The following is a 13914-nucleotide window of genomic DNA, read 5'->3' as shown; positions in this document are numbered from 1 at the left end:
ATACCTCAGGTTCTGATAGATAAAGTTCAGGCATTTTCCATTTCAAAACACAGTAAAGCAAATACAAGAATGTGTGAGCCTGTGGGGTTATCGGAGGGCTCTCATCCCTTGTCTGACTCAGTATTAAGACCCCTATATGATTTGTGTAGGAGGGGTGCAGTGTGGGACTGCGCTGACTAGCATACTGAGGCTTTTAATGAGCCCAAATGGACAGTAAAACAGGCACCAGCCCTTGGGACACTAGGCACATCAAAACCTGCTAAGCTTACCATCCACATCACTCCAGATGATTTTGGATGGGGCTTATGACAGCAGATGAAGAGACATAAGACCCCCATTGGATTTGGGTAACAGTTTTGGAAGGGGGCAGAGGAATGTAAAAGCTTATTGGAAAAATAATTGTGTACCACTAAGACTGCCCTTCTTGCCATGGAGTTCATTATCAGAGAAGCACCAGGCAAGGTTGTATAATTGGCGAAGATAAGATGACTGGAAGAAGTTCCAGCAAAAGAAACAGCCACTTGGCTACATTGCAGATTAAAGCATGTAGGTCAGAAGAGTGTGTGGGCATCTGTGACATTCTGGAGATGGCCCATAATGATGTCTGATGTTGCTGCATGCCAGAACTGTCTTGCCTGTTCTCAGCACTACCCATGATGAATAAATATCACAGAGGGGTGTATCAAGTAAGGTGATGTCTCTCTTAAGTGATGGCAGATAGACTGTCCTGGCCCTCTCCCATTATCAGAAGGAGTCAAATATGCCTTTACTGGTGTGGACACAGTTATAGGCTTGATCTAAGTCTTTCTCATCTAAAGAGCCAATCAAAAGATAACTATTAAGGAACTGATCCAGCTGGGTATCATGTATGGCACACCACAGGTAAATGAGAGTGACCAAGGAACCCATTTCACAGGCCATAACATACAACAGTGGACTCAAGACCAGGACATATTATGGATCTTCCACCTGCCATACAATCCAACAGAATGGGATTAGGTGAAAGAACGAATGGCCTGCTGAAACAAGCCTTAAGGACTGAGAGTAACTCTATATGGCTGTGGGGTGCTCCTCTGACTGAGGCACAGAGGACACTAAATGAGAAGCCCAGACATCAGGGCCTGCAGCCATTTTTTATCTCACCCATGGTTGCCAGCCTTAGGGTTATAGATAAAGGGCACTCCAACGAGTATTTTCTTAAACCAGCCTGGGGAACAAGTAACGACTTACTGCTATGGCTCCTCAAGACATCACATTGGAGACAAGCAACCTTAACTGACCATGGACTGTACAAGTAAGCCCCCAGTGGTTTGCCTTACTGACCCCTTGGGAGGAGGGAGAATGTCTAAATTTACAAGTTAGTCCTACTATGTTGGGAACCTGGTCCTCACAAGTACAGGTGATGTTATCCTTGGGTGTCATCATCTAAGGAACACTTTGTATCAGTTTAAGACAGTTACATATTCCCAAGATGCTTTATTCTTTCTATAACCCTGAAGTGCAAACAGATTGATTGATATTGTGCCTAGGCAAGCCTACTGTGCTGGCTACTTTACTAACATAAGATCATATGGTAGGCTCTATACTGCACCATGAAACTGATTTACCATTATTGGTGCCTATTAGAAATTTACCATATTCTCCATAGGTTAGCAGTCAGTAACCTATTCCTGGACTGAGTAGTGGAAGCTACACATGCCGACCAGATTGACTGTTGGGTCTGCTCAGAACTCCCTGTGGCTGCAGTACAAGGACATCCCTGGGTAACCCAACTCACAAATGAGATAGGGATAGACTTGAATAAAACAGAACTGGACTAAAACACAATATCTCTCATGCTTAACTCCAGTGTCTAAACAAATTAATCTTATCCTAATTACCCAAGCATGCTTGCTGACAGGCTCTTGCCCTTTGTACTGCTGTTGTGGCATCTGGATGCAACGTGCCTCCAGAGACCTGTCCCAAGTGCTCTGCAGAAGATATGGGACTGTCTGAGATTGTGAGGGACATTAAGAGGATTCTGAGGCACTAAATGGGTGGAGTGTTGGGTTAAACACTAATCAGTTCCTAGGAAAGCTTGCAGTGAGATAAGAAAGACTCTAAAGAACATGATAACAAAGAAATGGAGAGGGGGACCTGACCACTTTCTCCAATCTTAAGAAGAGGATCTAAACAGAGTGAACCATGGTTGTAAAGTAAAGGAATGTACTCATAAAACACACAAGGAAATTCACATTCTCAATGGACATGTGACCAATACTATATATTCCCCTTGCTTGTAGGCATGGGGCAACCCTCCATTATATTCCAGTAAGCTGCTGCCAAGAAGTAAATAAATAATAAAGTATCCAGGTCCTCTCTGTTGAGTCCTCTAAGTTCTTCCTTTGGGATGGGTAAATAGTAGGCTTGGGGTGTTTATAGCCTTGGAGTTGAATAGGGTTCCAGGACCAGGCAAACTGGATTACTGCTATCTACTGGACACATCTCCCAATTTCCTGCTTGTGTCCAGGATGACCTCCCCATTCTGCCCCCTCATGCCCTCTGCCTGCATGCCACATTCTCAACAGAGCTCTCTTGCTTCAACTGTCCCAAATCACTCCTTTCAGCTATCCTGCCCCAGCCTCCACTCCCCACTCTCCCCTCTGAAAACCATGCTCACTAAGGTTGCCCATAACCCCTTAATCACCAAATTCAATGGCACCTTGCAATCCATATATTATTTTATCTTTTTTTGTGTGTGTATGCAACATTTGGCATTCTGACCACTTGGGATTATGTATTCTGCCTCAGGCAGACACATCGAAATTCTCAGGAGACAGAAACATCTTCCTTCACCCCAGGGGCTCCTCAGGGAGAGCACTGAGCAGCACTGCTAAGCTCAGTAGGCGGGAGCATGTTTCAAAAGCAGGAAGAGAGTGAAAGAATGAGTGGGTGTGTTCCTAGGTTGGCCAGGCAACCTAGGAGAAGGATGCAGGGCCTGGGGGTGGGCAGTCATTAGAAGGGAGGTTGGAATGACTAATCAAGCTAATCTAGCCAAGAGGCGGTCGCCATGTTGACAGCACTGGACTCCAGGTCCAGAGTAGGTTAAAGACAGAAGTCCCACAAAAAGACTCTCCTTTATGGAGAAGACATCTGCTGGACCATGGCACCCTAGGAAACAGTTTAGATTCTGACAGTCTGAGTGAGTTTAGGGACTCCCCCAGGCTGAAGTTTGCCATAGACTTTAGACTAGATCCACATGATTCACAAGAACAGATGGAAAATTCCTGAGTCTTCCATTCCATTCAGCACCCAACAGAGCCACCCCCACCTGAAGGCAAGTCCCTAGCTTGGAAAGTGTGTGTGTGTGTGTGTGTGTGTGTGACAGAGAAGAAGAGAAAGAGAGATGGAAAGAATGTATGAATGAAATGTTGTGTTTAGTGACTGTGGAATTCTGCAACCAGGAAGTATTTGTCTTAAGACCTCTCTCATCTGGCTTAGGATTGCCAAGGATGCCACTGGCCAATACACTGACTACGGATTTATCTAGAGGACATGATCTCCCAGCATCTGGAAAATTCTTAGTGTTCGACTGCAAAATACTGAGATTGGTTAATGATAAACCCACCTTCTTGTTATTTCTCTCTTAACTGAATATCAAATCTCAAAGTCTTTTGCTACCATGAATATGATTTTCAAACGATTATTTTTGCTATGAAGGGTGTTTTTTGTATTTGGAGAAGTAACATGATGCACCTGATTTCTACTTATAGCATGAAGAAGGAGATCTCCCTTGATTGGAAGTGCAGTGATGGGGTCCAGCTCTGGCCCTATCATGCCGCAAGGGTGAGCATAAGACCTCAGTTGCTCCAACTGCTGTATCCCAAGGCCCTGCCTTAGTGATTGGTCCAAGGGTGTTCTCATGATCTGAGCCAGACCAATCAGAATCCTGCCCTAGGACTTGTCTAACTTGAGTTGGCAGAAAAGAGTTGCTCCCATCCTGGGGGCCACACCATGAGAATGGGCATATGGGGGCCAGAGCATATCCAGTATAAGAGAATAAGGTTGACACCCAAGGGTAGGCAGAGATCTTGGCAAACTTGGGGCCCCGATTCTGGCCTTCACCAGCTCTACCTTGCCCTCTCAGTTTGTGAGTCTTGCAAAAGGCAGCCCTTTGTCCTGCCTTTAGAATGAGTTGCAAATAGGTTTCTGTCACTTGTAACTGAGTAGTCTTAAGGAATACTATCTCTTATAAACTGGGGAGGCGGGGTGGGAAACAAATGTCCTCAGGTCAAGGACCTTTTGTTACCACTACCTAAAAAGCTCTGATATCAGGGCACAGAAGCTAATAAAGCAATAGTGCTTGATCTGGGCTCCAAACTCGACTCTAGTGCTCACTAATTTTGTGATCATGCAGAAGCAAAAGTCACTCTGAAACTCAGAATCATCCTCTGTAAAAGGGGAATAATAGTATTTTGTAAGGGTGAAATGAGTGCTGGCACAAATTCCCTTTCTATAAGTGGGAACAGTTGCTATGATTTCCTTAGCTTTCCCCCTTTCCCTAAGCTTTTCTTCTCTGTTCCACCAGGAAGTCGAGTATAGAGGAGGACAAAATGGTTTATAATAGGTCTGAATTTTGCTTCAAATCCTCTGTGTAGCTCTTGGCCCTAGAAGGCTGGGAAGTGCTGGGTCCCTCTGGAGAGGGTGAAGAAAGATCTCAGCTCTGATACTGAAGCACAGAGAAAGTCACTCAAGGTCACACAGTCACAGGAAATGGTGGCCCAGCTTGGAGAGGCTGGCTGTATGGAACACAACTAGTAGCAGAGGTCATATGGGAGCAAAGCCTCCCCAGAAGGTGCAGGGGGGCTTCCCAGGGCACATGAGAACCATCAATTAATTCATTCACTGAGTAAGGAGCAAAACACCTGGGGAGGGCTTTGTAGGGTTCAAGGTTGGGCAAAGGACACAAAGATGGATAAGATCCAAGCCTTGTCCTCAAAAAGCTAAATGCAACCACAACAGCAACATGTGCACCTAAGCAGTAAGCTCCACTCAGGTTGTCTCTCTGTCCCCACATCCTGTGTCCCCTGGGTGACTTTTCTGATGGATTATGAAACAACTTCCTTGCTTGTATACATGTCCTCTCTCTCTCTCTCTCTCTCTCTCCAGCATCCTGGATATAATCCTTTCTCCCCACTATTGACATGTTAATCATCCAAAACTCCAATCAAAAATATCCAATGGCTCCTCCTTTACTGGGGACAAAACCCAGATGCTCCCACTTGACATCTGAGACCCTTTGAGATACAGCCCCACCAAATTTACTGACACATCCCCTGATGCATACACTCCCTCAAGCAACTTCCACAGTGAACCTTGTACTTTGAACATTCCAGCAATTCTCACCTCCCTGTTTTTCATCAAGCCATTTATTCCTCCTGCTCCTAGCCGCACATGTCCCAGTCCTCCCTGTCCTGAAGCTCCAAGTCAAATGACACATCCTCAGGGAGTTTTCCTTGCTGACCCTAGTTATCAACAATCTCTCCTTACAGGGGCTCCCCAGGCACTTTCTTTGCCTCCCTTACTGTGATGAACCCAGCCACCCTGGGTGGTGGAATTGTAAAGTGTGTGTGTTTTGAAATCTGAGAAACTGCTGGAGCTTTTGTGTTGTGGCCACAAGAAGTCAGCTGAAGCAGATCTTCACTGCTCTTCCTGGAAGCTTGGGTGACCTTCTCCCTGGTTATGCAGATATGAAGAAAGCAGCCCACGCTACCCTAAGGGCATGGTGTTAGGGGATTTCTGGGGTGATCCATATATCTTTCTTATACAGAATTGGCCTCAGAAAACATTATAGGAAAATCTGTACAAGAGACAAGAAGACTCCTGAGAAGACAGGAACCTGTCCCCTCCCTTTCCTTTTAGGGTTGGTGTGATTAAAACTCCTTAGATGAACTGGAGATTCCTCGGAGAGTCTGCTGGCCCAACAAACACCAAGAGTCCAAAGGAGACCCACAGGAGGTCAGGGTCAGGACTGGGAAGAGGGATCTGGCCTCAACACCAGTCCAGAAGTCCTTGACCAAGTCCAAGCCTTAGGTTGGAAGCTTCCTGGGCCGGACACTCCCAGAGGAGTTGGGAGGCTCTGGGAACAGTGGCCAGAGTAGTGATAAAAAGCAGAACCCTCTGGAACCTACATGGGGGCCTATATAGTCCCTCCAGGGGGTGGTGGTCCAGGACATGCCAGGTGGGCAGCAGCAATTTTCCTCCATGGTATTGTGGCATTAGAGTCAGAAAACTGGAGCCAGGTACTGAGTAAACAGGGCCCCAGGTGTCTCTCTCTCTCTCTCTCTCTCTCTCTCTCTCTCTCTCTCTCTCTCTCTCTCTCTCTCTCTCTCTCTCTCTCCCTGGCATTTAGAAGTGGAGCTTAAACCTGGAATGAGTCTAGGGGCCTCTAAACAACTTGGGTGTGAGGTAAAAAAGGACAATACTAGAGTCCTTAATAAACAAGATATTTAGGGGCTTGAACAGGTAACTGGAGAAAGAAGAAATACAACCACATTTCCATCCAGAACAGCAAGGTGGGTCACACCAGTAGCATCCTCATCACAGGCTGCCCTGTTTTAAATTAGGGTTGGTGATCTACCATTAGAAATTAAGTGCTTGGAAACAGAACAGTATATTTGATCTATCAATTTCCCCTATACAATTTTGTGTGGCAGTACGCTGGGCACAGTGACCCACATCTATAATCCCAGAGACCTGGGAGGCTGAGGCAACGCCACGAGCTCAAGGCCAGCCTGGACAACTTGTCCTGACACTGTCTCAAAATAAAAAAAATAAAAAGGACTAGGAATGTAGTTCAGTGATAGAACAACCCTGAGTTCAATTCCCAGTACAGGAAAAAAATATTGTGTGACAGTAGGTGCACAATAAATTTTTGTGAGGGAGGGAGAGGGGAGCTTGGAAAGAAAGGAGCTATAGTTTGCAGCTGAACTACAAAGAACAGCTTCCTGACAAAGGTGGGTTGTGAGGGGCCTTGAAGGAAGAGCACCCTGAGAAGAATGTTTGAACCTTTGGAAACTGTCCCTTATAGGCCCAGAGTCCCTGCAGCATGTCAGGGGCTAACACCTTAGCAGGAGCCATTCAACGCCCCCCACCTCCTCTTCTTCCCATCAGCCTCCCAGCAATTCTGTCATGTATTCGTCTTTAGGAAAAAGCTTACAGAAATAGCTCACTTTCCAAAACTGAATGCACTGCTGGGCCCTTCCTAGGACCCAGGAGCTGAAGCTTCATTAACTTTCTAAGAACCAACGTGTGCCCACAAGAACCCTCCCTGCCAAGGCCCTTGCCCTATGCTTGCAGCCTGGCCCTGCCCAGCTGGCTCAGGCTCCCCATCAGCTGGAAACCTGGGCAGCAGTTGCCAGCACCCCTTGGACCAAGAATCAGGCTGACCTGAAAGGCAAAGACATCCTTGATCAGAGCCTCCCCAAATACGAAGCTGGAACCGGCCTCAGTGTAGCTCAGGAAGATCTGAAAGGAAAAAAAAAAAAAAAGCACACACACACATACGCAACAAAAACACAGGGTGAGTCTAGGAAGGGAGGAGAGAGGGAACTGTGGGCAGAGTCCCAGGCTGGGGTGAGCGGGGGCCTGGCCTTGGTCCAGGTGGGAGAGAGGGATGCCAATGCCACAGGCCCTTCTGGCCCAGGCAGGTTGCCCTTGGAACACAGTCCTGCCTGGTCCCTGTCAGGGGTGGGGCACTGCCTGGCAACAGGCACTAAAGTGACAATTGTGGGCACTTGTTCTTTTAGAGCATGTTTTGCAGGAGAGATATTTTTCTAGTCAATATTAAAGAAAAACCCTGAGATGAGAGTTGTTAAAACATTAAAGAAGAGACAATGGAGGAAGCAAGACCCTGAGCCATGTGGAGAAGGCTTTCAAAGGGGGTGTCTTTTGTGCCTGCTTCATCCCTTGATAGTCAATGGCATATCCTCTCCACATCCTGTCTCCATTCCAGACTTGTAGACTTAATGTGGGAGTTCACACTCACTTCTGCAGGAGCTCTGCCATTGTGACTGCAGGGACAAGTCACTTCTCTTATCCAGGACTCAATGTTCCCATCTATAATTTGGGGATATGCTACTAGAGAGGCTGAGGCAGGAGGACTGCAAGTTTGAGGCTAGTGTGGGCAACTCAGCAAGACCCTATCTCAAAATAAAAAGTAAAAAGGACTGGGGATGTATCAGTGGGAGACTGCCCCTGGGTTCAATTCCCAATACCAGAAGTAAACAAAATAAGATGGGACATGACCAGAGCAGTAACTCTTAGCCTTTTTTTCTGTAATACCCAGGATGATGCCGTTAGCAAAGCCAATAGATGGGCACAGACCCTAGGAACAATCCTCGCTCCACCCCACACAGAACATGTGGACATCTGAACTGGTGAGAAGAGGGTGAGTAGAGACTCAATCTAGTGTCCTCAATCACTTATACTTTAAAAAGTAAATTATGAGCTGTGGGCGTAGCTCAGTGGTAGAGCACTCGCCTAGAATGCAAAAAGCCTGAGGGTCATTCCCCAGCACCAGGAAAAAAAAAAAAAAAAGGTAAAATCATGATGGTTGCACAATGTACATGAATGGTTCAATGTACAATGATGGTTCAAAGGGGAAGTTTTGTCTTATGTATATATTACCACAGTAAAAAATGAAATTACCTATTATAACCTCATCAGCTGCTATAATCCCAGCTATGTGGAAGGCGGGAGGATCACAAGTTTGAGGCTACCTAGTGAGGCCCTGTCTTAAGATAAAAAATAAAAAGAAAGGTCTGGGGATGTAGTTCAGTGGTAGAGTGCTTGCCTCGCATGCATGAGGGCCTGGGCTCAGCCCCCACTGCCACACACATACAACTTATAACTTCAATAACCATTATTTCTAAGAACACACACACACACACACAGTAAATCATTTGCAGAGTTTTGTTTTTTAAGTCATTTTGACACTTTAAGTTCTGAGTCACAGGTGACCTCTGTAGGCCACACACCATTGTGTCCAGGCACCCTAAGAACCTCCCTGCCTGGGACTCTCTTCCGTACCAGACCCAGCCTCTGAAAGTATTGCTCTGTTCCTCAGGTCAGAGTTCCCAACATGAGGGAAGTAGTACCTGCCTTGCTGGCCTCCAGCAGGCCACCCAACCTGGGGCTCCAGTCCACACCTACCCACATGGTCCCAAATGAACTGTGGCCTCCCCACCCACCTTCCCCCACAACCAAGTGGCTTCTTCCCCACTCCCTGATGACCTAAGGTGCTTTGAACATCCAGGTCCCATATACAAACCTGGATCTGATCACCCAGCCATTGGAATGCTACAAATCCTGGCTCTGTTCTGATGACAAAGATTCCAAGTGCAAACTGTAGCCCGAGGCCCCAGGACACGGCCCGCCAAGACACCTGCCACCCAATAAAAAGGGCTTGGTGAGTCTAGCTCCTTGGGGGATCCACAGAGAACAGGATGAGGGGTGAGGGAGAGCACAGGGCTGCTGAGGGATGATGGGAGTTTTGCCCTTCCTGGAGGCCAAAGCCCTGAGCCTGCTGCCAATAGTCACTACCTCCCCAGGATTCACAATAGGCCATGCTCTTGGCAGGGCACAAGATTCTAATCAAGGACCCTTCTGAAGCCAGCCCAGCCTTGAACATTCCAAGGCATTTAATTTCTGAGTCATGGCCTCAGGATATGGGCACCAGTCTGCCCAGAGTCCAACACCTCTCCAGCTCAGTGCATAACCTCCATCTGCCTGGACATGCTCCATCTGTCCTCCATAGGCAGGGTTCCCAACCCCCACTCCCTCAGGTCTAGCCTGCAGAGGAGAGCTGGATTTCTGTGGGCTGCTGTTCTCTCTCAGCACCTAATTACTCCTTAAAGATTCCTGAGCTCTAAAGCTTAGCTATAGCCTGGGGAAAGTAGTAATGACACTATGAAACAGGGAGGGGTCCTGATCCCAGAGAATGGGAGAGAGATAAAGGAGGAAGAGAGAGAGAAAGTCCACCCGCCCACTCCAGTAGGGCCAACCAGCTGTGCGCAGGCAGGGACCTCCCAAACAGGGAGATGGGCACTTTAGTAAGGATCAGAATAATCCAGAGGCCTTGTTGAAATGAAGATAACTGAGCCTCACCCCAGTTCTGACTGTAAGAGTTAGCATTTCTAAACTGGGTGCAGTGGTGCACACTTATAATCCCGGCTACTTGGGAGGCTGAGGCAGAAGGATCCTGAGTTCAAGCTAGCCTTGGACTTAGCAAGATCCCATCTTCAAATAAAAAATAAAAGAGTCTGGGGGTGTAGCTCAGTGGCAGAGCACCCTGGATTCAGTCCCTAATATGGAGCAGAAGGAGGAGGAGAAGCACTGTTTTACACTAATAATTCCAAGAAAACTTTGGCTCTTCACACAGACTCTGGAGCTCTGATTCTGTTTTCTGGGACGATGGGGATGATTTCTGAGACTACCAATTTCAGGACATGTCACCAAGGAAATAAATGCTACCAGTGGCCTCCAGGTTTGGAAAGATGCAACATCTCTCTCTAGCCAGTGCCCCTGCACCACATGGCGAGTTTAAGGACATCTGCTAAGAGAGGTGACTACCTACTTGGGCTCTCCAGTGCTAGGATGTCCCTCACCAACTTCATAGGGAGCCTATCCTGATGTAGAGTCATCCCCAGGCTCTAAGCCTTGGGGGCTCTCCCAACAGGAGCATTTACTCCCACCCAGCTCCCAGCTCCAGCCAAGGGGCAGAAGGAGCATCCATTGACTTCCAGCCCCAATTGACAGCTAGGCACTTACAGCACGGTGATGTTTAGAGCAGGCAAAGAGGAGGGTGATAAACACACAGGTTCCTGCAAAGGACACCAACTGCTCTGGCCGCTGGGAGGTGTCCAGACCCAGCCACAAGGCTAGGGCCAAGAGAGCAGCAAGCGCCAGACCTCTGCAAGAGAGAGGGAGAAAGCCGTTACCCTCAGCATCTTACACACACACACACACACACACACACACACACACACACAAATAGTGCCCAGACCCCCAGAGAAAAGGTGAGCCAAAACCCCTCTTAGAACTCTGCACAATGTCCTATGGATTGTGGGTTTGCCCACAATTTATGGGGAGTAGATACTCTTCCTGGCCCTGATTCCAAGCACAGTTCCCTCTCATCCTTGTGGGTGGTTCCTTCCCGAGCTATGGGTAGTTTCCTCAGACATAGTCACTGATCAGAACTCAACTGGACATTTCAGGGGAACTCTGCAGATCTCTGGAGTTGTCACTCTTGACAGCTCTCTCTTTTTTTTTTTTTTTTTTGTGCTGGGGATTGAATCTCCGGCCTTGTGCTTGCAAGGCAAGCACTCTACCAACTGAGCTACCTCCCCAGCCCTGACAGCTCTCTCTTCTTTGATACTCTGCAATGTGCTGAAACTCCAGAGGGCAAAGGCAATAAGCCTTGACAGCATCCACCACCATGTGGTGGTAATTCTGCAGACATGCAGAACACAAGGGCTATGGAAGTATGATTTCTTCCATGTAGATTTCAAATAATGCTATGAATAGTCTCAGGGACCATGCAGAGTCCTGCAAGGGGGTGAAACTGCCTTTGAGACCCCTGAACAGTAGAGCAACATGTAGCATTCAATGCCAGCCTGGGAGAACTGCAGGCACCAGTGTGCAAATTCAACCATGACAGCAGCCTTGTGGACTGAGCTCAGCAGTCATAGAGTCAAGGTTGCCCAAGGTGTGTCTGGGAGGCAGCACAGTGTGAAAATTTATTAATCTCCTTTTTTTTTTTTTTTTTTTTTTTTTGTCAATAGTACTGGGGATTGAACCCAGCATTGCTTCACCACTGAACTACATTTCTAGCCCTTTTTAAAATTTTGTTTAGAGACAGGGTCTTGCTAAGTTGCTAAGGTTGGCTTTGAACTCATGATCCTCCTGCTTCCTGAACTGCTAGGATTGAGGTGTGTACCACTGCACCCAACTTATTCTGGCAGTTTAAGAGTCAAGGTCCTGCCTTCTTAGGTTTCAGACTAGCTTAGACCTGTTATTCCTTTCTTCCCACCCCTCTCTCTTTTGAGATTGTGGCTATTTTTACCCTGTGCCTATCCCATCACTGAATTTTGGAAGTAGATAATTGGTCTTGATTTATAGCTGGAAGGAGTTTGCCTTGTGTCTCGACTTTGGACTTCAGAGTTTGAGTTGATGATGGAATAAGTTAAGACTTTGGGAACTGTTGGGAGGGAATGATTTTATTTTTTATGTGAGAAGGACATGAATTTTAGGAGGCCAGGATGAAAAGCTACGATGAGGACTTAGTGTGTTCTAAAACTCATAATGAAATCAACTGCCACTGTGGCAGTGTTTGGGAGGCGGGGCCTTTAAGAAGTCATCAGGTCTTTAGGAGGAATTAATGATTTTCTGTGAGGAATGTGTTAATACTTACAGGCATGAGTAAATTCTTGCTCTTACAGGACTGGATTATTTACTATGAGTGTGATTCATTTTAAATCAATCAGGCTGCTTTTTTTTCTTTTCTTCTTCTTCTTCTTTTTTTTTTTTTTTTTTGGTATCAGGGATTGAGATTGAACATTGAACCCGGGGCACTTTACCACTGAGCCACATCCCCAGCTTTTTTTCCACATTTTATTTAGAGACAGGATCTCGCTGAGTTGCTTAGGGTCTCAATAAATTGCTGAAGCTGGCCTTGAACTCTCGATCCTCCCGCCTCAGCCTTCCAAACCGCTGGGATTACAGGTGTGAGCCACCATGCCCAGCTGCTTCTCCTCTTTTGTCCCCTCTGCAGGCACCCTGCTTGCTTTCTGCTATGAGCTGAAGTAGCACATAGACTTCACCAGAAGCCGAGAAGCTGCTACGCCATGTTCTTGGACTTCCCAGCCTCCAGAACTAGGAGCCAAAATAAACTTATGTTGTTTATAAACTACCCAGTCTGTAGTATTCAGTTATAGCAGTAGAAAATGACTAAGATAGGGGTCTGGCATTCTCTTCCCTAAACTATACTATGACATCTCCATTGTTTGCAGAGCTCCAAGGAATCTTGTTTCAAAATCAAGAGATCCCACCCCAAACTTATCCAGGAGCATGACTGACTACAGCAGAATTGCCTGGGGGCTAATTAAAAACACTGGCATCTGGAACCCAGTCTAACCTGCTCAGAGATGGTCCCTGGCAGCCATATGTCTCCCACACCCCAGGGGTCCTATGGGAGACACTGAGAAGGGCCCTCCTTGCTTGGATGGGCTGGGCTTTCTGAATGTAAGAAACTGTCCCGCCTGTCTCAGTCATCACAGTCACCTACTGTAACGGAAGCTGAGAACTGGCAAAACAACACAGAGATGGCTGCTGCGTTTGAATCCACCCAACCACTTCTGTCCTGAGCCCAGAAGGCAAACAGGATAGGGAGTGGTCTCTGTGACGTGGGAACCCTCTGGTAGGCCAGGGCTGAGACCTGCCTCCCTCCTGCCCCAGGCTGCCAGCTCACTCACCTCTTAAACCACAGGTTGAGGCGGGGATGGCCCTGGAGTTTCACACACCTCTTCAGTTTGGGCCCCAGAAACTTCTTCAGCAGCCTGCAGGCCAGTGTGACAAAGACCACACAGGCAAGGACGAACAGCGCCAGGGCCCTCTGGAAATCCAGGAGGCAGGCAACGAGCAGGAAGGCAGCAAATGCTGGGGGATGGAGAGAAGGGATCAGCCATGGCAACACCATCTTTCCAGGTTCTGCAGCCTCACACACTGGCTGCCCCTCACTCCATCCAAAGCACAGCGGGCAGGAAAGTCACCGGACCTCTCTGAGCCTCTTTTCTCATCTGGAAATGAGAACACTCATCCCTACCAGGTCAAATCTTGTTACAAATTAACTGGTAGAATGTGTGTGAAAGGGCTTTA

At 47.3% G+C, this 13914-nt stretch overlaps 1 protein-coding gene across 1 annotated transcript in view; it reads right to left on the bottom strand.

Moving 5' to 3' along the window:
- The window catches only part of SLC28A1 (solute carrier family 28 member 1), a 57793-nt gene that overhangs the window by 34093 nt on the left and 9786 nt on the right, over window positions 1–13914 (bottom strand). Inside the window, exons 5-8 of the mRNA XM_079126846.1 lie at window positions 13512–13695; window positions 10810–10951; window positions 9311–9424; window positions 7429–7506 (exon numbers count right to left, since the gene is read on the bottom strand). Coding sequence (XP_078982972.1) covers window positions 7429–7506; window positions 9311–9424; window positions 10810–10951; window positions 13512–13695 — 518 coding nt within the window. The remainder of the gene's footprint in view (window positions 1–7428; window positions 7507–9310; window positions 9425–10809; window positions 10952–13511; window positions 13696–13914) is intronic.

This window comes from Sciurus vulgaris (genome assembly GCF_902686455.1).
Source record: "Sciurus vulgaris genome assembly, chromosome: 2".
Taxonomy (NCBI): Eukaryota; Metazoa; Chordata; class Mammalia; order Rodentia; family Sciuridae; genus Sciurus; species Sciurus vulgaris.
Note: the sequence above shows the minus strand (reverse complement) of the source record. Positions and strands in the feature narration are given on the sequence as shown.